Below are 19,212 nucleotides of genomic sequence, written 5' to 3' on the forward strand. Positions count from 1 at the left end.
CATTTATTTTTATTTATTCATATCTAGCCTTTATTATTTTCACAAATAACTCAAGATGATGAACATAGCCAACATACCTTTCTCCTCCTATTTTCCCCAGAACAACAACTCTGTGACATGAGTTGGACTGAGAAAGGGCGACTGGCCCAAGGTTACTCAACTGGTTTTTGTGGCTGAGGCCTGACTTGAATTTACAGTCTTTTGCTTTCTAGCCTGGTGCCACTACCAAACTGCCTCTCATGACATAAAATGGATGACAAAAAAGAATGACAAAAAAGTCATCCATAACTCCATGGAAAAAAAGCATGATAGAAATGTAATAAATAAGTGTCAGAACTGTAGTTTAACGTCATATGCTATAATTTGTTGATAAGGGCAGGATGAAAATGAGATTAGCAAATTAAAACAGGGAGCAACAATGTCAGGGGTGTTTAGAGTTCAGGGTAAAATAAAAAATAGGTTGCAATAATGACTAGAAGTATAGATAATAATAATAATAATAATAGTAATAATAGTAAAGTTGGAAGGGACCTTGGAGGTCATCTAGTCCAACCCCCTGCTCAGGCAGGAAACCCTACACCATTTCGGACAAATGGCTGTCCAGTCTCTTCTTAAAAACTTCCAGTGTTGGAGCATTTACTGCTTCTGGAGGCAGGTTGTTCCATTGATTAACTTTTCTCACTGTCAGGAAGTTTCTCCTTAGTTCTAGGTTGCTTCTCTCCTTGATTAGTTTCCACCCATTGCTTCTTGTCCTGCCTTCAGGTGCTTTGGAGAATAGCTTGGTTCCCTCTTCTATATACTGTTTATATTAGGTTTAGCAAGTCTAATCTCTAGTAATTATATGCTACTGGTATCAAGTTAGTGGTGACCCTTAGTGATCATATAGGCAGGCCTTCTCCAGGATAATGTCTTCCCAAGCTGGACCTTCAGGTCTCCAGTGGTGCACCCATTGCTGCTGTATCAGGCCTATTCTCTTTTCTCCCACCTTTTCCAGCATCAAAGGAATGTGTCTGAAATATAATTTGAGCCTGATTATGAAAACTCTGGATATATTTGTTCTGTGATTTTTTAAATAATCAGCTAGCTTGATTATTAATCTCATTACATAATTACAAAGTTTTTCTGAGAAAGATTTAAGTGAGACATCTTGTGGTCATTACATGGAATTGAACATATTGAGGGAATGTATTAGATTACACAACAAAATTCAAAAAAATCTTTTCTAAAAAACTCAGAATAAATTGCAGTTTAAGAGACATCATGTAGCTAAAGCTATATTCCTATAGAAAATTAAATATCTTCATTTAAAACAATATTTATTTCTGAAGGTAATGCACTGCTTGGCTGCAATTTTAAAAATATTTGCTCCAGAATGATTTTCATTGAAACTGGGATTTCTAGATGAACACATCCAAATCACATTCTGAACCAGAGAATTCATATTCCTCATATATTGTTAAGCAAATAATATAAAATGAAATGTATAAATATAAAAATATGTAGCTTAGAATTTGAGAGATGTTATTTTAACAGGATGTTTCCTTTTGCAGATCATGTGATGATTGGAAGTGAAAGCAGGTGGTATGATCTTAGCATGCCAAAATAATGGCTTATCAGGAATTTATTGTGAGTTTATAATCCTTTTTATTTATTTCAATAATATTTCATATATTAAATATATCATGAAATAAAAATATAAACAAAATAGTGAAATGGTAATCAAGAATATATTTTCACATATCAATATAGGTTTTATACACACATCAGAAAACTAAAAAATCTAAAGTGTGGCAAGATGGAATTTTGAAGGCCGCATTTGGAGGAAATAAGGTAAATATGTAGGTTCAGTTTTGTGGTATAGCGTCAGCAGTTTTATATCTGTTAATCCATTTATATCGGTACCTAATGAAATATCCACTGTTTTATTTTTCTCATTTAATACAGGCAAACTTATTTGATGATAAAGGACAGCTTTTGGATAGTATTTTCATAAAATTTCAGGTATTTGTGCTTTATTTTTATTTGTTTAGTGCAGATTATCCTGAACTTATGACCACAATGGAGCCCAGAATTTTGGTTACAAGTTGTTGTGATGGTAAGCCACCACATTATCAGATTTGATTTTATGACCCTTTTTTATGTTGGTTGTAAAGTGAGTCATGATTTTTGTAAAATATTTTGAATGGAAACCAGCAAAAAGCATTGCAAATTGACTTTGCACGTGATGATAAGCCAGTTGTCAAAATCATGTGACCATTGCTGACCTGACACCAATCTGTTTCACCCTGTTCCATCCAAACTGACTTTCTGTAAAGGTTTCTCATTAGCCCAGTGAGATATTTTGGTATTTTAATTTTCTTAAGGAGATTGCACACTTTGATCAAGTCTACACCTTAGTTTTTAACTTAGTCAAAATGCATGATTAGCGTTGCCTGTCACATCCTTGTTTCTTTGTGTCCTGTCAGCTCATCCATGACATTTTTGACTACCATCCTGGCTGATGTCATAGTTATAATGCAAAGCCTTTGATTTTTTTCTCTTTTGACTCATAAATTCCTATCTTCTATGTACTTCCCAGTAAGAAGATTGGATTAAATTGATCTCACTTGAGGCGTTCAACTTTGAGGAATTGATCTAAGTTTAGTGGAGACAAGTATTAAGTCTTGCCAACTCTTGGGAATGTTGAAGTCATGACTCTCATACCTCTGCAGACACAATACAGATAGCATTCATTCAATAGGACACTCAAAAAAGTAGTCTTATTTTTCCTAAAAGACAGTTGAAACAGTGGCAGTTAGGCTTTTTCTAAACCAACCAATGCATAGTAAACTGTCTTTTTCCCATTTGTACATTTTGCAGTGACCTAACTGACAGCAAAAGTCTGTCTTTCAAACAAGTATATTTTCAGTAGTTATCACTAAATTCAGGGAAAACAATAATGCATTAAATAATCTAAAAGATATAAATGCTTAAAATATTCAGTGAATATTATGTGGAATCAAGTTTACCTAGATATGCTTAAAGAATGCAATAGAGAAGCGGCATTGACACTGCGAAGTTATATAAATGTGCTGAAATTAAAAATATTTTGTATCCATCTCTCTAGATAAAACCTGGTGATGACTTTGAATCTGAACGATATTTAATCACTATAGAAAGTGAAAATGTTTCTAAAACTGATTATAATCAGTCAAAGAACACAGGACAGCAAAAATTAACAAGCAATCCCTTGAAATCCCTTGCTACTTCATCCCTATGCCATCCAAAGCGAAAATATTCTGTATGTTGTCTTTTCTTTCTTTGATACTTTTAACACTTGATAAGATCGTACAGTGATCTGGGTTTGAAAGAAAAAGGGTGATATGGAGTATTTAGGAATTCTCAAATAGTACTTATCAGATCTTTAAGGAATCATTACAGGTGGTCCTCAACAACAATTTGAAGTTATAACAATGCTGTAAAAAGTGATGTATGATCTGTTTTCACACTTATGACTGTCGCAGTACTCTTGTATCACATGATTAAAATTTGGGCTCTTGGCAACCAGTTACGTATTTCCAATGGCTGCAGTGTCCTAAAGTCATGCGATGAACATTTGGGACCTTCACAGGGCCATACCAATAAGCCATGTCAATGGGACACGTTAGATTTACTGAACAACTGTGTGATTCACTTAATGAACATGTCAAAAAAGTATTAAAATCAGGTGCAACTCACTTAATGACCAGATTGCTTAGCGATGGAAGTTCTAGTTCCAATTGTGGACATAAGGTGAGCACTGTCTATATCTTTTCCTCTGTTTGTGCATTGCCTCCCACAAGATACGTTTTCTATAAGCAGGTGCTAATAGGTGCCATGTAGGTACCCATGCTCACTTTAAATCACCTTTTTCCCCTTTGGAACTTGATCACTTAAGTAAATTCTAATTCAGTAGCAAATTATGTGTTTGTCATTATTGGTATTGGCAACTGAGCTGGAATTTCCATTACTAAGTGATGCATTTGTAAAATGTAACTGCATCACTTAGCAACAGTAATCCTTGCATTCCCTGTTGCCATTCTTAATGAATTGCATAGTTATTAGGAGAGGCAAGTTCTGCCAGCATTCCCCAATGAAGTCAATGGAGAAGCTAGCAGCAAGTGCAAGTCTCAGATGGTTTGCAAGCAGACTGATAAGCAGGTGTAATTGGCTGTGGGAGAGATGAGCTTTGGGAAGGAGTGGTGGGGAGAGAGTGCAGAGCTACACATGGCCGGTGTGGCAGAAGCACAAAAGAGCCAGTCGGGGTCTCTGGATGGCAGATACTTACCCCAGCAACTTGTCACCTTCCCTGCTGTCTTCCCCATTGACTATCTGAGAAAGCTGGCAGGGAAAGTTGCCAATGGTGGTCATATGATCGCAGGGTGCTGTGACAGCCAAAGCTCTGAAGACAAGTTGTAACCACTGTTTGTTCAGCGCCATCATAATGATTGCTGAATGAATAATTATAGGTTGAGGACTACCTATAATCAGCCATCTGTGCACACCCTACACTTAGTGACTGTTTAAAGTTACAGCAGACTCTTAAAAGGGGACTCACGACCCAGTCTCAAAGTTCCAAAGTCGTTGAGGGGTGGATTGCAGTCATGTGACTACATTTTGGATGCTGGGTAACTAGCCTGCATTTACTGCTACATCTGATGCCTTGTGGTCACATGGCCACAAGTACGACGTTTTTGCGAGAAACCAGCATTTATTTTTGGTTTACAGCAAAAAAAAATGCCCCATTGCAAACAGTGGGTTTGCTTAACAACCAGTACCAAAAGGTCATAAAGTGGGTCCGATTTACAAACCTCACAAGTTATGGCTGTAATTGCAGGGCTCAAGTATGGTTTTAACTTGAGGACTACCTGTACTGCCAGTGATTTTTGTTCCCTACCATCTGCAATGGTGAAATAATTCAAATAATCCACTGCATTTCATACTGGCAATAACCCTGATTATGAGTGTTCATAGCAGCAGGTATAATACATGCTGTTAGATCAGCAAAAGAAAATGAATAAAAGCGAACTGTAGTATGGTGTACGAGCTGTATGGATGCTACCATGTGTGAATATTAATCAGTTGTCTGAACTACTTTGCCGACAGTTAAATATGAAAAATTTATATTATATTGATTGATTGATGCAATATCATTGCTGCTATTGTATTAGTAATATTATTTCCAGTCACCTTAATTTGGTTTCACAGCTGAAACAGATACTTCCAACTTTCATGAATTGCACTTTATAGAAATATATGAGTGAATTGCACTTGGTTTTTAAAAGAAAATAAGCCCCCATTTAAGTTCTGTTATTCAGTTATAAATACTGAAAAGAATAGAAGTTCTTTTGTAAAATACATTGGCATGATCAAAGTAGTGCCTGTTAAAGCACTGAGAAAAGATTTCCTCTATAAAATTCATTGCTGCCACTATAAAGGTTTTTCTAATCTAGATGGTCTTTGAATATTCAGACAAAATCTTTCCAGTAGCTATGTTGGACCTTCTAGTGGACTCTGTTGCCTCAGTGCTGTGTGGAAGATTCTTTTTTTTTTTTTTTGAAAAATGCTTTTTTAAATACTTTGTACAGCTTTATTGTATAGTAAGCATGTTATAAGTGATATGTTCATGATTGATATTTCATTTATTAAATTTGCCATGCATGCAAAATATTCTTCCAGGGTTTCCAAGTACCACGTCAGGTGGAAAAGAAAAAGTTAGTGGAAGAACCTGCGTTGACATCTACATCTGACAGTCCTCTTTCATCCTTCCCCCACCAATTTTATGCGTCTTCTCCTTTATTTTCTGTTCCTTGCCAAAATAGGGAAGATGTGGAGCCTGTTAGTTTTCTGGCTTCTACTTCTTTAGATGATAAACATGAACTAGTACAGAATAAAAAATGTAATAGCAATAGTTTAGCTGTTGAATATTTGAAGCCAAAATTTCAGTTAGAAAATGCATTGGTCAATTCAGGATATCATGCATTTTCACAGAACATTCGAAGCAGATCTAAAATTATAGCACTTTTGAGTCATGACCAACGTGTTTCCACGAGACTAGAAAATGAGGCTACTGCCTCACTGAAAAATCTACAGTTTACAATGATACAATCAGAATCCAACCCAGAAGTTTTATTGCAAAGAAAAAGCCGATGGGATGCTTACATGCCATCATGTTTATCTGATGTACACAATGCAGAAAACAACGAAGAAAATACTAGCAATTTGCAATCAATTGAAAAGGGCTTAAATGAGAGTGACTGTGTAAACAGAAGCCAATACAATGACCATAAAGGAATTCCACAAATGCCGCCTTCTTGGAAACTTGATATTTTTCCTGTTAGTAAAGGTTCTATTGGAAGTCAGCCATCTGACTTTTTCCCAAGTGAAACCTTCATGAATGAAAGCAATAACTCTGAATTAAGTTCACTTCATAATGTTAATTTGAGCTATGGAAATGCACCTAAAACATTTGAAGACTCATCAGAATCAAGCAGACATGGAATCATTGGTAATTTGGAAAGGAGTTGCCCAGGTGCTGACTTTGCAAATCCAGGAAAACAGTTCACAGAGGTTAACTTTAATCTTTTAAATATGCTGGATTTTAGTGACACAGAAGATAATAACCCTAATGAAAACAGCATTGTTCCACAAGGTTCTGTATGCCTAAGGCAAGAAATTAAAAATCAAGTTGAGGTCAGTGCTGAAAAAAACTGTGATGTAGCACCATGCGGTAGTGAAAGGAAAGACAATGTACAGTTAGAATTTCTACAAGATCAGGAGCCCAGGAGCTCAGGATTACAGCCAGCACTTTGTGATGAAATTTCTGCAAAGCCTGTCAACATTAAAGAAAAGAGTACAACTCTTTGGGACAAAAAATGGCAAAATTCAGTGGTTTTGATTAATGAGAAGACAGACACAAATACATTATATGCTCAGAATATGGATGTTCACCAGCAATTACCTTGTGCTAGCAGAAGCTTTGTAATGGAAAATGATGTGGACTGTGAAATACATGATAGTGAGTATTACACTTAATTAACTTAGAATAGAAAAAGTAACATTCCACATATTTTGCTGCTTCATATATTTGCAAATAAAAATAATGTTTATAAAATACAGGTATTGAAACATAGTTATAGTAACAAAATAATTCTTTTCAATAAAATGTAACAAAAGTTATGACCTTTTCCCCAGTGCATTTCAAACAAACATTAAAAAATGTTTTTTAAGTTAGTTACTCCTTAAAAATAGCATATGAGTAAGCTTTATAATTAGAAGATGCACAATGTATTTTCATTTTTTCATAAAAAACAAATCCAATGAAGAAAAAGATTTCAGTTTATATTACCCTTCAGCTATTGATTCTTGTCCTTCCTCAGTTGGTAAGTGGTTTCAGATTTATTAGTCTATTTTTGAACATATTATGACCTTAGGAAGCCAATGCACCCAGAGTGAGATTAATAGAAAAAGGCTGTTGCTTTTAATTCTGTAATATGATATAGTTTGAAGTATTTTTTCACTAATGTACCAACCTTTTTCCCTACCTGAATTTTAGAAATGTTGCAAAATATCTTTACTGTGAAAGTATTTTGTAGAGAGAGGCTATAGTTACTTTAATTTTCAGAAAATTAGATATGATTTGTGTAATATTTTTGCAATTTTGCACTGTTGATTAATAACATTTAAAATTAAAATCTGTTTACTAATCAGTTAACAATTTTACTTTTACTAATTCATTTTGGGAAAAGAAAATTATTTCTTGTTTTATTATATTTTTCATGAAATTACTCTTAAAGCGGCGTACATCTGCTTAAAACATCAAAATATTTAATACTGGAATAAATTAAAAGTGTAAACTTTTGCCTACAACTGAATTTTTTTATAGGTGCTGTTTTTGAACAAGCTTCTGTGTTTCTTACTTCTCCATCTTTTTATTTGTGACATGGTCGTAATAATGACTGCAAAATTATTGTAAAAACTATTAAATTTCAAAACAGAAATGTTGCATTACTTATCAAAACATTTGCTGTAAGAAGCAAATGAAACATTCTCAGACTAAGTTCTATTTTTAGTTTCTGTCATGTATTTATTAAATTACTATGCCACCTATTTCCCAAAGAGGTGATATAAAACCATTTTTCCCTGTCTCATCTGAAAAGCAGAGCACATGAAACAAATTTCTCATTTTTTTCTCAGGTTTCTCTGAAAGTGGTGATCACTAAAAAAGATTATATAACTCTGATTCTTAACATGAATTCAGTATATGAAAAGCATTCTTATAATTTGTCATAAGATCTAAATCTCAATTTATGGGGGTTATTTTTGATCAGGGGTCCCCAACCTGTGGGCCACGGCCCACTACTGGTCTGTAGCCTGCTGCCCACCAAGCCATGGAACAGGCTGGCCAGTGCACGCACATGTGTGTGTGCATTCACCTCCACTCACACTAGCGCCACTGCTGCTACGCAAACGGGGCGCTATGCGGTGAAAACGGAGCGCCCTACAGCGAAAATGGGGCGGTGCTAGCGAGCGTCACATAGGCACTAGCACTGCTCCATTTGCATCGTGTATGCTTGTGGCCTCTTTTATGCACATGCAACACGTAAAATGGTTCCCTTCACTTTCCCTCCGGTCCGCCAACCAAGAAAAGTTGGAGACCTCTCTTTTAGATATTCTCAAAGGCTCGTCTCATATCAAAAATACCAATAGATGTTGACAATAAGCTGTACTTTGTTATGTGGCAGAACTGAACTGACCTAAATTTAGATGTTTATCATTGGACTGGTAGACATGAACTTCCTGGCTTCTGCTTCTTTATAGCAGGCCTTCCAATCTCTACTCACGGAAGATGAACATTTTTAAAGGAGGAGAGGAATTGTCCTATATCATAATCTTAATCTGAGGATCCCCAGAACATGAGACTCTAAGCTGGGAAAGCAAAAGGGGAGTCCTTAGTATTATCAGAACTACAAAGCCAAATTTATATCCAAGCTAAGGCTTTTAAAAAAAAAAAAAAAAAATACATACTTAAAAAGAGTTGCTCTTGGCATAATGTGATTGGTAATACCGTTTGTAAGTGATTTTTACACTATTTGGTTTTTCTTAAGTTAATAATTGATGTTAGATTTTTTTTTCAAATATATTATTGTTATTCTGTTTCTAATAATTTTTAGCTCTAGCAATTCTTCTGTAACTGTGAATTTAACAATTTAACGTTATTCTGACTAATTCTATCAAAATGAATACATGTCTGACATATTCAAATATACAAAAACATTAATCCACAACAGACATACACATATTGATTTAGCCTGATGACTGAAGTTCATTGTTTCTTCCCCCCTCCTCTTTGGTAGTTAAAGGAAGTTTTGCTGAAGCATTTTGTTCTGAAGATGAGCAGATACCTTGCCTGCATTCTGACTCAACAAATTTGGTAATCTTTTGATGTTGTATCATAATAAAAATTCAAAATCCAGTTTAAATATCTGGCTAACTGTGCAACCATCATCACCAATTATAATGGCTTTAATCTGTGTGTTACATAGTGCATTTTAAGGGGACTTTTCTATCTGCGTTTTTCTTACCAACTAGTTATGGTCCTGCTTGCAGGCCTTTAGAGTCCTAAAATTCGCTTCATTGTCTGGGGATTCTCCAGAGCAAGGTTTTGTTGATGAAAAAAATCTTCAATCTCCTATATGAGAAGTGTTGGCTTGAGAGAGAGAGAGAGAGAGAGATGATAGATAGATAGATAGATAGATAGATAGATAGATAGATAGATAGATAGATAGATAGATAGATATTATTTCATTAGTGTTGCTTACTAAATGTGACACTGCCAGATACTGAGCAACATTACTCAAAAGGAGCTTCAAACACCCTAGCCAAAAGCCTGGACCCTCTGAAACACCAGTAGGATAGGAGCCATCGGGAGTGGGAAGGGGGGGGAACTTTACTGTGATAGAGAAGGTGTGATAGATATTAGATGAAATTGAGTAAGGTTATTGTTACTCAGGGCTCACCAATGAATGTAAGGGTTAACAAATATCAAATGACAATTTTTGCAATTGAACAAATTAATAATTTATTGTCTCATTTTTTAAAAGTTATTAGTAACGATACGCAAAGTATACCTACATTCTGAAGTTTTAATTGTGCTTACAGCTATATATTTTTCAAAATTTAAAAGACTGAAATATTGCTATTGGTGTAGAAAAAAGAGATATAAGGTTAAACCAAGCTAAAACTCCAATGTATATACAAGTGTGCTTGGCTATACATTAGATTGTTCTGTAGTCTGATTCTAGCAATTACAAATAATAAGTTCATTTTGGGATGACTAGGTAATTATTTAACTTCTGGAAATCCTAAAAACTAAATTTGTTTTACTTTTTTGCCTATAAATTTAATTATTGCCTAAGCATTAACTTTATATTGCTGTGATGCTTCTATTAACTGGATATTATATTATTAGAAAGGAGATGGGGGCAAGATCCCACATACCAAAAATGAATAAATGGAATGTACTAATTTTAACATTTTATTTTTTTAAAATGCCCTAATTGCCACCTAAAACAAAATAAAAGCCAGCCAGTTAAAGTTGTTTTTTAAATCCATATTATGTATTATAAGATATTGTATTGGAAATAAAACATTTGCATGTTAAAAGTGATTTTGAGGTAATGATTTAAAGGTAGTATTTTTTGAGGTAATGATATAAAAGTAGTAGTTTATTAATTAATTTGTCTTATAAACAGATCAAAGGATTTAAAAGGTATAGGATTCAGTAATATAGGTAAAATTTAAAAAAAATTCCTATGACACCTTTTTAAGGTAGGAATTCTCTCCTTAAAAACATGAGGTGGTGCAGCAGTTAGAGTGCAGTACTGCAGGCCACTTTAGCTGACTGTGTTCAGCAGGTCAGCGGTTCAAATCTCACCGGCTCAAGGTTGACTCAGCCTTCCATCCTTCCGGGGTAGGTAAAATGAGGACCCAGATTGTTGGGGGCAATGTAAATATATATATACATTGCTTACTGGTGTACACTGCTTAGAGAGTGCTTGCACTTAAAAGCGGTATATAAGTCTCATAAATAAATAAATAATAAATATTTTATTAAAGTTTACTATAACAATAATAATAAAGTTGAAAGGGACCTTGGAAGTCATCTAGTCCAATCCTCTACTCAGATAGGAAACCCTATATCATTTCAGACAAATGGCTGTCCAGTCTCTTAAAAACTTACAGTGTTGCAGCATTTACAGTTTCTAAAGACAGGTTGTTCCACTGATTAATTGTTCTGTCTAAATTTCTCCTTAGTTCTAGGTTGCTTCTTTCTTTGGTTAGTTTCCATCCATTGTTTCTTGTCCTACCTTCAGGTGCTTTGGAGAATAGCTTGACTCTCTCTCTTCTTTGTGGCAACCCCTGGGATATTGGAACACTGCTATCATGTCACCCCTTGTCCTTCTCTTCATTAAACTAGACATACTCAATTTCAGCAACCGTTCCTTATATGTTTTAGCCTCCAGTCCCCTAATCATCTTTGATGCTCTTCTCTGCACTCTTTCTAGAATCTCAACATCTTTTTTACATCATGGTGATCAAAACTGGATGCAGTATTCCAAGTGTGGCCTTACCAAGGCATTGTAAAGTGGTATTAACACTTCACATAATCTTGATTCTATCCCTCTGTTAATGCAGCCTGGCACTGTGTTGGATTTTTTTGGCAGCTGCAGCACACTGCTGGCTCATATTTAAGTGATTGTCCACTAGGACTCCGAGATCCCTCTCACAGTTATTACTATTGAGAAGCTACCACCTATATCAGGAATGTCAAACTGCCGGCCCGTGGGCCGGATGTGTCATCCCAAAACCGCGTCCACCCCATTCCCATCAATGGAGAAAAAGCTCCGATACGTCACGCGACGTCACATGACGTCGCGAGTTTGACATACCTGACCTATACTATACCTGTGTATTTGGTTTTTCATGCCTAAATGTAGAACCTTACTTTTTTCACCATTGAATTTCATTTTGTTAATTAGCGTCCAATGTTCAAGTCTGCAAGATCCTTCTGTATCTTAAGCCTATCTTCTGGAGTGTTGGCTATTCCTGCCAGCTTGGTATCGTCTGCAAATTTGATGAGTTCTCCATCTATCCTCCCATCCAAATCATTGATGAAGATGTTGAAGAGCACTGGGCCCAGAACAGAGCCTTGGGGCATCCCACTACACACTTCCCCTCATGTAGATGCGGTTTCATTGAGGACCACACGCTGAGTGTGGCCGGTCAGCCAGCTACAAATCCTTTTGGCGGTGGTGCTGTCTAACCCACATTTTTCTATCTTATCAAGTAGTAGGTTGTGGTCTACTTTATCGAATGCCTTACTGAAGTCCAGGTAAATTATATTCACAGCATTCCTCAGGTCCATTAATTTTGTCACTTGGTTAAAGAATGCAATAAGATTTGTCTGGCATGATCTGTTTTTGACAAACCCATGTTGGCTTTTGGTAATGACTTTGTTTGCCTCTAGGTGTTCGCTGATTCGTTGCTTGATTATCGTTTCCAGAATCTTCCCAGATATTGAGGTCAGGCTGATAGGTATGTAGTTTCCTGGATCCATTTTTTTTCCTTTTTTGAAGATGGGAACTACATCAGCTTTTTTCCAGACTTCTGGTAGTTGTCCAATGCTCCAGGATCTTTAAAAGATATAATTTAGTGGTTCTGAGATCATATCTGCCAGTTCCTTCAGAACCTTGGAGTGTAATCCATCTGGTCATGGGGATTTGAACTCGTCTAGTGTAGACAGGTGCTCACTTACCATTTTCTTACCTATCTTAACTTGTGTTTCTAATCTGTTTCTCACGGTACTGTTTTTGATAGATTGGACTGTTTTTTTCCTTTGTGTAAAGATGGATGCCAAAAAAACGAGTTAAATAATTCTGCTTTCTCCCTGTTGCTTGTCACCTTCTTGCCACTTTCTCCCACTAATGGACCAATCATTTCCTTAACTTTTTTCTTGTTTTTTACATGTTGAAAGAAGCTTTTTTGTTATATTTGACTTTTGTCGCAAGCCTTAGTTCATTTTGAGCCTTAGCTTTCCTCACCTCATCTTTGCAAGGCTTGGGCTATTTGCTGATATTCTGCCTTAGTTATGTGCCCCTCTTTCCACTTTAATACTTGTCCTTTTTGTCTTTCAATTTATCAGAGAGTTCTTTATGCAGCCATGCTAATTTCTTTTGAGAGCTATTATTTTTCTTCTTTGTTGGTATTGTGCTAGACTGGGCTTTTATTATCTCATATTTCAAAATTTTCCAAGCTCCTTGAGTTGTTTTCCCCTTGAGGATTCTCATCCGTGGAATCCTTCCCAACTTCTCTAAGTTTATTGAAATTAGCTCTCTTAAAGTCCAAGACTCTAGTTTGACTGTGTTCTATTGCTTTTGCTTGCATAATGTTGAATTCCAATATTGCATGATCACTTCTCCCCAAGGTTCCTGTGGCTCCAACACCTTCTATCATTTCATCTCTGTTAGTGAGAATTAGGTCCAATATAGCTGATCCCCTAGTTCCCTTCTCTTCTTTTGGGCAGACACAGTTGTCTGCTAGGTTTGTCAGGAATCTGTTTGATCTTCCACTTGATACAGAGTTTGTTTCACAGTTGATGTCAGGGTAATTAAAGTTCCCCATTACTATTGTAATGTGCTTCCTACATATCTTAGTTAGCTGACTAGCAAAAAGTTCATCTATTTTCCCTGTTTGGTTGGGTCGCCTATAGTATAAACCTATGGCAATGTCATTTTTTCCCCTTTTATATTGACCCAAATGCATTCAGGACAGTTTTCATCATTTTTGTGCTCTATTTCTGTAGAGATGTAGTTATTTCTTATATAGAGAGAAATTCCACCTCTTTTATTTGGTCTGTTTCTTTTAAATAATTTAAATCTCTCTAGCTATGTGTTCCATTTGTGGGTTTCATCTCACCAAGTTTCCGTAATGGCAACAATATCATATCTGCCCTCATTTATCTGAATTTCTAGTTTACCCTGTTTATTGCTTATACTCTGTGTGTTGGTGTATAGACATTTGAGTCCTTTATGACTGACCCCGTGTTTACTTTCTACATAACCTGTGTAGTGCCTGAGTTCCCCTATTTTCTTACCACCTGTTTGATTAGTGCACTTGGTGTTGTACAAAAGCTTGATTTTGCTTGACAGCTAGGTTGATATTTTTGTCCACACACGCCTCTGTTACATGCACTGATAACCTATAATTTGCTGGGGACAGGAATGTTCTGTATCAATTAACTCACTGTCCCCATTATTCAGCTTAAATATTTCTCCAGGAAATCTGAATTTATTGCCAAGTAACTCAGTCCCTTTCTTTGATGGATGCAAGCTGTCTCTTTTGTACACTTTTTCATTGGACCAGTAGCAGATGTCATGACTAATATAACCAAAGCTTTCCCCTTTACACCACTCCTTTAACCACATATCGAATTCTGCTATATGTTGGCCTTTTCCATTTTGTTCCTTATACACTGATAAAAAGATAAAATACAATTAGAAACAAAAATTAGGGAAGTTAAAGAAGGAAGAAGGAAAAAATGGTGGCTTGACTTTTTGTAGTGCAGTAGAAGACAAAAAAAGTTACTTCAGCCTGTACATTTCTAAATATTTCAAGTTATTTCTGTAACATCAAAATCACTCTAGTCATCAAATTAGATTAGGAGTTCTCAATTGAAATCTAAAGACGCTTATGTTTTGATGAATTTCATCATACATCAAATTAAATAATGAACTAAAACGCTTTGCAGATGTGATGTAAGATCATAACATGTTTTGATTTCTATTTCTGAATCAAGTTTCAGTATAAAGTAAAAACTGCAACTTTGGAAATTTAAAATTAAAAACACTCAAATGCTTAAACCATAAGGCCAGTTTGCTGTTATGGTTAACAAAATAAACAAATATGACATATCCTTGCAAATGTTATTTTTCTTGGTGCTTATTTTTTGGTCAATGAATAGCATTGCTTTACAATATCTGTTCCATTAAATGCATAAAGGTAGTTGAATTTCACGGACACCAGGTGAAAGGCTCAGCAGCTAGTGAGATGATGACAAGAGAACACTGTTCGTATCACAAAAAGGATCTACAAAGTGATATGACCATATCTGAAAGTGCTTCAAAGGATGCATTTTTTTTCTCAGCCCAAGAACTGAGCTGTCCTGGGGTGCCTGAGTTTGTTAAGGTAAGATTTTTAAATGTATACTTTTTTACATCTATGAACATACTTTGAAAAAGTCAGTGTTATAAGGGCTTAAATACCGTTGTATATAAAAGGAGTAATCAATATCACTATCATCAAATTCGTAAGATAGGATGTTGCTTGTAAGGATCAGATAGTTTAATCCTCATGGGGGGTGAAGATCTTTATAAATATTTTATGCTACCAAATTTTTAAAAGGAATTATTGAGGCTCCTGTTTAGTGCCCTTGTTTTCTTTATTAATTATTTGCCAAGCTGACATACAATGATTAATGCCCAGAATTAATCCAAAAACCAATGTTATCCCGGAATGCATTAAATGTGTTTATTGGGGGGGGGGATTTATCCTTAGTCTCTAGGTTCAAGGAAACTTTCAGAAGATAATCTCAGTAACAGTGGAACTAAAACATTTAGAAAGGAATTCAATGTTTTTGAAGAAAAAGGCAATAAATTTTGTAAGTATCTATCAATATGAACAATTAATGACCAAAATGTAGCATTCGTCTTCAATATTTTGTATGTTTCTTCCTCTTAATAGTAACAAAGACTGCATCTTTTAAACCTCCAAGTCAGATTGTGACAAATTCTTCCTCAAATCTAGACTTTACTGAGTCTGCTTCGAAGGAATTTAATAAGGTAATGACTGGTGGCTCATTTTGTTTTATTAACAAAAAGATTACTACCACAAAGCTGCCTTAATTCTAGATACTGCCAAGATATTATGTCATTAGGATCATATACTGTCCAAGAATTTTGAAATGTTTTTCTCTCATTTTTTTGAAGAATATAATATTCTTCAAAAATATCTTTTTGTCCCTTTTTTTCTTAAAATATATTTCTCTTTCTCTAGAAAAGAAGGGATATGTATGTATCTAAACACACACACACACACACACACACAAATATATATATATACACACATACATACATACACATATACATACATACCTACATACATACATACACATATATACACAGAGTAGTAATCAAGAACACCGTTATGTATATCTGTTACTAATTTTGAGTTAGAATTTATTTAGGTACTAAGTGAATATTAAAATTCAGTTCATTGTTTTCGGTAAAATATAGAAATAAATGCTTAGAAATGTAGACATTCGTATCTATTTGTAATTATACTTTTTACATTCCTTCTGTTCAGCTGTTATCAAAACAATGGGTTTCTTCACAGACTACTGGCTGTCATTTTTTCCCAACTCCAAGTAGTAAAGAAACAATACAAGAGCAGGAATTGCTGATGTCCAAAACTCATCCAGACTTGTATATGGATAATAAAAAACCCTTTTTCAGTAAGAAAGGTTTGATTGTTAATGATATAAATAACAGTTGTGCCAGATTTTTCTGAATGCTCCAGTTAGTGTTTGAGCATTCTTAATCTAGTTTGATCACTAACAAAATGTAAGTAATTCATATTTTAAAAAATGTTGCCGAAATTTCCTCCATCCCTGCCTATTTCCCTGGGTCATGATTTTTCTGCTCATAAAAAGGACCTTCTGTGTCTCCTGATCTCTGTGACTGCAGCTTTTCATTTATGAGTTATTTTGTATCCATGAACAAAATAAATGTATTCAGTCTCTACCTATCACATCCCAGTTATTTTCTATTTATGAAATAGGTATAAAAATGCAATATTAAGGGATGGAGACATTACAAAATGCTTTGATGTCTTCCCAATTTATAATCTAATTGATTTTGTTTGAGGTGTACCCAGTGGTGGGATTCAGCCAGTTTGCATCACTTCGGCAGAACCGGTAGCTAATTTTTTGTTGCCCAGACTCAGAATGGACTTCCAGAAGCGGCATCCACACAGAGAACTGGTTGTTCACATATTTGAATCCCACCACTGGGTATAGCTATGTTAATAAAAGTAACTAGGAACTCAATTTGACTTTCAAATAACGGAAAGACACACTTTAATCTTTACTCTTATGAAACTTTTTCCTGTACTTTAAAATTTAACTGTATTAGTTTTGAAGAATATAGCAATTCCAAATTTTCAAGAGTGTGTAAACAAAGTTTTAAGATCCTTTTCTTTAACAAAATTATTAGTGTAGTTTTATTGTAACCTTCCAGTAAGAAATATATTGTGCTGTATTAGTAATGATTGCAGTTGAAGTTTTTGCTACTGAAAATATTTAGAGAAAGGCAGTCCATTCCCAAAAAATAATACTAATATTAATGTTTCACTATATTATCAATAGAATTTTGTTTTCAAGTGTCCGCATACTGTACCCTGTTTTATAGGAATGGGAGAGTCCACATATCCAGAAAATGATATGTCTATCCTCTTACCTGCTCTTGGAACACAAACTCCAGTTGTTCCTGGACTTGTAGATAATCTACTTCCTGATTCCCAACTTTATTCCAGTGCACAAATCTGTAAACAGATTCACCATCATTGTGATTTCTCAGTAGTCAATACATATGACATGTCAGAAATGCTAGAGCCTAAGGACAGGATGTGTAAAATTTTTGTGGGTGAAAAGTACATAGGAGTAAGAGACAAGATAGCCATACAGAGTGCATTGCCTAATGTGTCTGAACAAAAGGAACAAAGCAAATGGCAGAAATACCACAATACAACTGGTTGTGATTTGAGATCTCAAAATAGCAACGAAGTTGCCATGGCTTCTGATATCAAAGCTGAGAGTTTTTTAGGAATGTCATTAGCATACAGAAGAGAGAATCAGAGTAATGTCATCTATAAAAGCCCTCTGGACTCTGAGCATCTGGAGACAATAAAAAGCATGCTTTGTAAACAGCAGCAAAACTTTATCAGTCAAGATTCTGTTTCAGAAAGAAAGAAACTTTTCCTGCACTTAAATCAACACTTTTCCACTGAGGAAGTTCTAAGTGAGTTAGGTCACCTGAATTTCCCCAATATAACCAGCGATAGCAAGGTATGTAATTGTTCCCAATGTTAGGAAATGCTGTTAAATATTGTCCACCATGTGTAAATGCAGATTAGTTTTGTATGTGCCTAATGTTTTCTCTTAAAGATTTTTTTAACAAGGTTTTCAAGAATACTGTGTTAACAGGTTTCAAAATATTTAAATTTGATAATCTCACAATCATAGCTTATAAAATGAAGATATGTACGGTTTTTACTCATTCGTGAAATCATGACTCCTTTTGCTGCAAACTGCTAAAACTAGGAATCTAATTAACTATAACCTCTTAATTAGACTAAACTGGGGCCCTGTAGTTGCAAACAGCACAACAAGCTGGCATCTTCAGTCATTGTTTTAAGTCTTTAAGGTGATTTTTATGAAACTCAACAAAGTCAGGTTCCAAAATTATACATTACAGTATATATTCTGAAGACAGGATATTTTTCCACATTATTTAAGATTACAATTTAGCACTCAAATATATGTATGATATATTTGTTCATAAGACCCAGGTAAGATATTTGTTCATAAAAACTAGAAGAATAGTTATAGTCTTAATAAATCTGTATTCAGTGGTCTTAAATATACAGTAAGTAATTTATATGCATATGAGATTAGAAAAAAGGAAATAGGAATGTGCTTATTTTGTTTTATAGGACACTTCTGAGCTGTATTTCCCTGGGGCAGATATGGTAAAGAACACTAATGTACCTAAAAGACAACAATGCATCCCAGTTGAATTTCAGTCTCCAGCACATTATAAGAAAGTTTTTACTACTGCATTGATAGGTATGGTCCAACTTTTCATTTTAGTACAGGTACTCAAAATTAATAAATGATTCTAAAAATGCATTGCAGTCAAGATTTTTTTTTATAATTTTTATTCATAATACAATTAAAACAACAATGGACAAACATGACATTCCAGAGTGAATTTTCCTATCAGTTCCTATCATAGTACAAAAATTTAATACATTGTTCTTAACCTCTATATAAGCCTCATCTTTTATACAATACAAGAG

The 19,212-nt window shown here is 34.9% G+C and overlaps 2 protein-coding genes across 6 annotated transcripts in view; both read left to right on the forward strand.

Moving 5' to 3' along the window:
• LOC120305906 (protein ZGRF1-like) overlaps positions 1-19,212 on the forward strand; it is a 39,014-nt gene that overhangs the window by 1,059 nt on the left and 18,743 nt on the right. For 4 of the 5 annotated variants that reach the window (XM_039338321.1, XM_039338320.1, XM_039338318.1 and 1 more), the window contains exons 2-11: positions 1,551-1,626; positions 1,750-1,830; positions 1,945-2,001; positions 3,107-3,280; positions 5,698-7,036; positions 9,375-9,451; positions 15,079-15,264; positions 15,634-15,736; positions 15,820-15,917; positions 18,847-18,979. In XM_039338321.1, coding sequence (XP_039194255.1) covers positions 1,606-1,626; positions 1,750-1,830; positions 1,945-2,001; positions 3,107-3,280; positions 5,698-7,036; positions 9,375-9,451; positions 15,079-15,264; positions 15,634-15,736; positions 15,820-15,917; positions 18,847-18,979 — 2,269 coding nt within the window. In that variant the 5' untranslated portion in view covers positions 1,551-1,605. Of the gene's footprint in view, positions 1-1,550; positions 1,627-1,749; positions 1,831-1,944; positions 2,002-2,071; positions 2,096-3,106; positions 3,281-5,697; positions 7,037-9,374; positions 9,452-15,078; positions 15,265-15,633; positions 15,737-15,819; positions 15,918-18,846; positions 18,980-19,212 lie in introns of those variants that run through there. The other variant, XM_039338322.1, reaches the window with a different exon arrangement.
• Positions 16,599-18,971, forward strand: LOC120305908 (protein ZGRF1-like). The gene has a single exon (XM_039338323.1). It carries the CDS (start codon positions 17,546-17,548, stop codon positions 18,221-18,223), a length of 678 nt encoding a protein of 225 aa, XP_039194257.1. The 5' UTR covers positions 16,599-17,545; the 3' UTR covers positions 18,224-18,971.

Source organism: Crotalus tigris, unplaced genomic scaffold (genome assembly GCF_016545835.1).
Source record: "Crotalus tigris isolate CLP2741 ecotype Arizona unplaced genomic scaffold, ASM1654583v1 scf7180000017695.2238764, whole genome shotgun sequence".
Classification (NCBI taxonomy): domain Eukaryota; kingdom Metazoa; phylum Chordata; class Lepidosauria; order Squamata; family Viperidae; genus Crotalus; species Crotalus tigris.

Bases quoted from the DNA above. Each gene is read 5' to 3' on its own strand.
- LOC120305908 (XM_039338323.1), top strand. From the start codon at position 17,546: ATGGGAGAGTCCACATATCCAGAAAATGATATGTCTATCCTCTTACCT.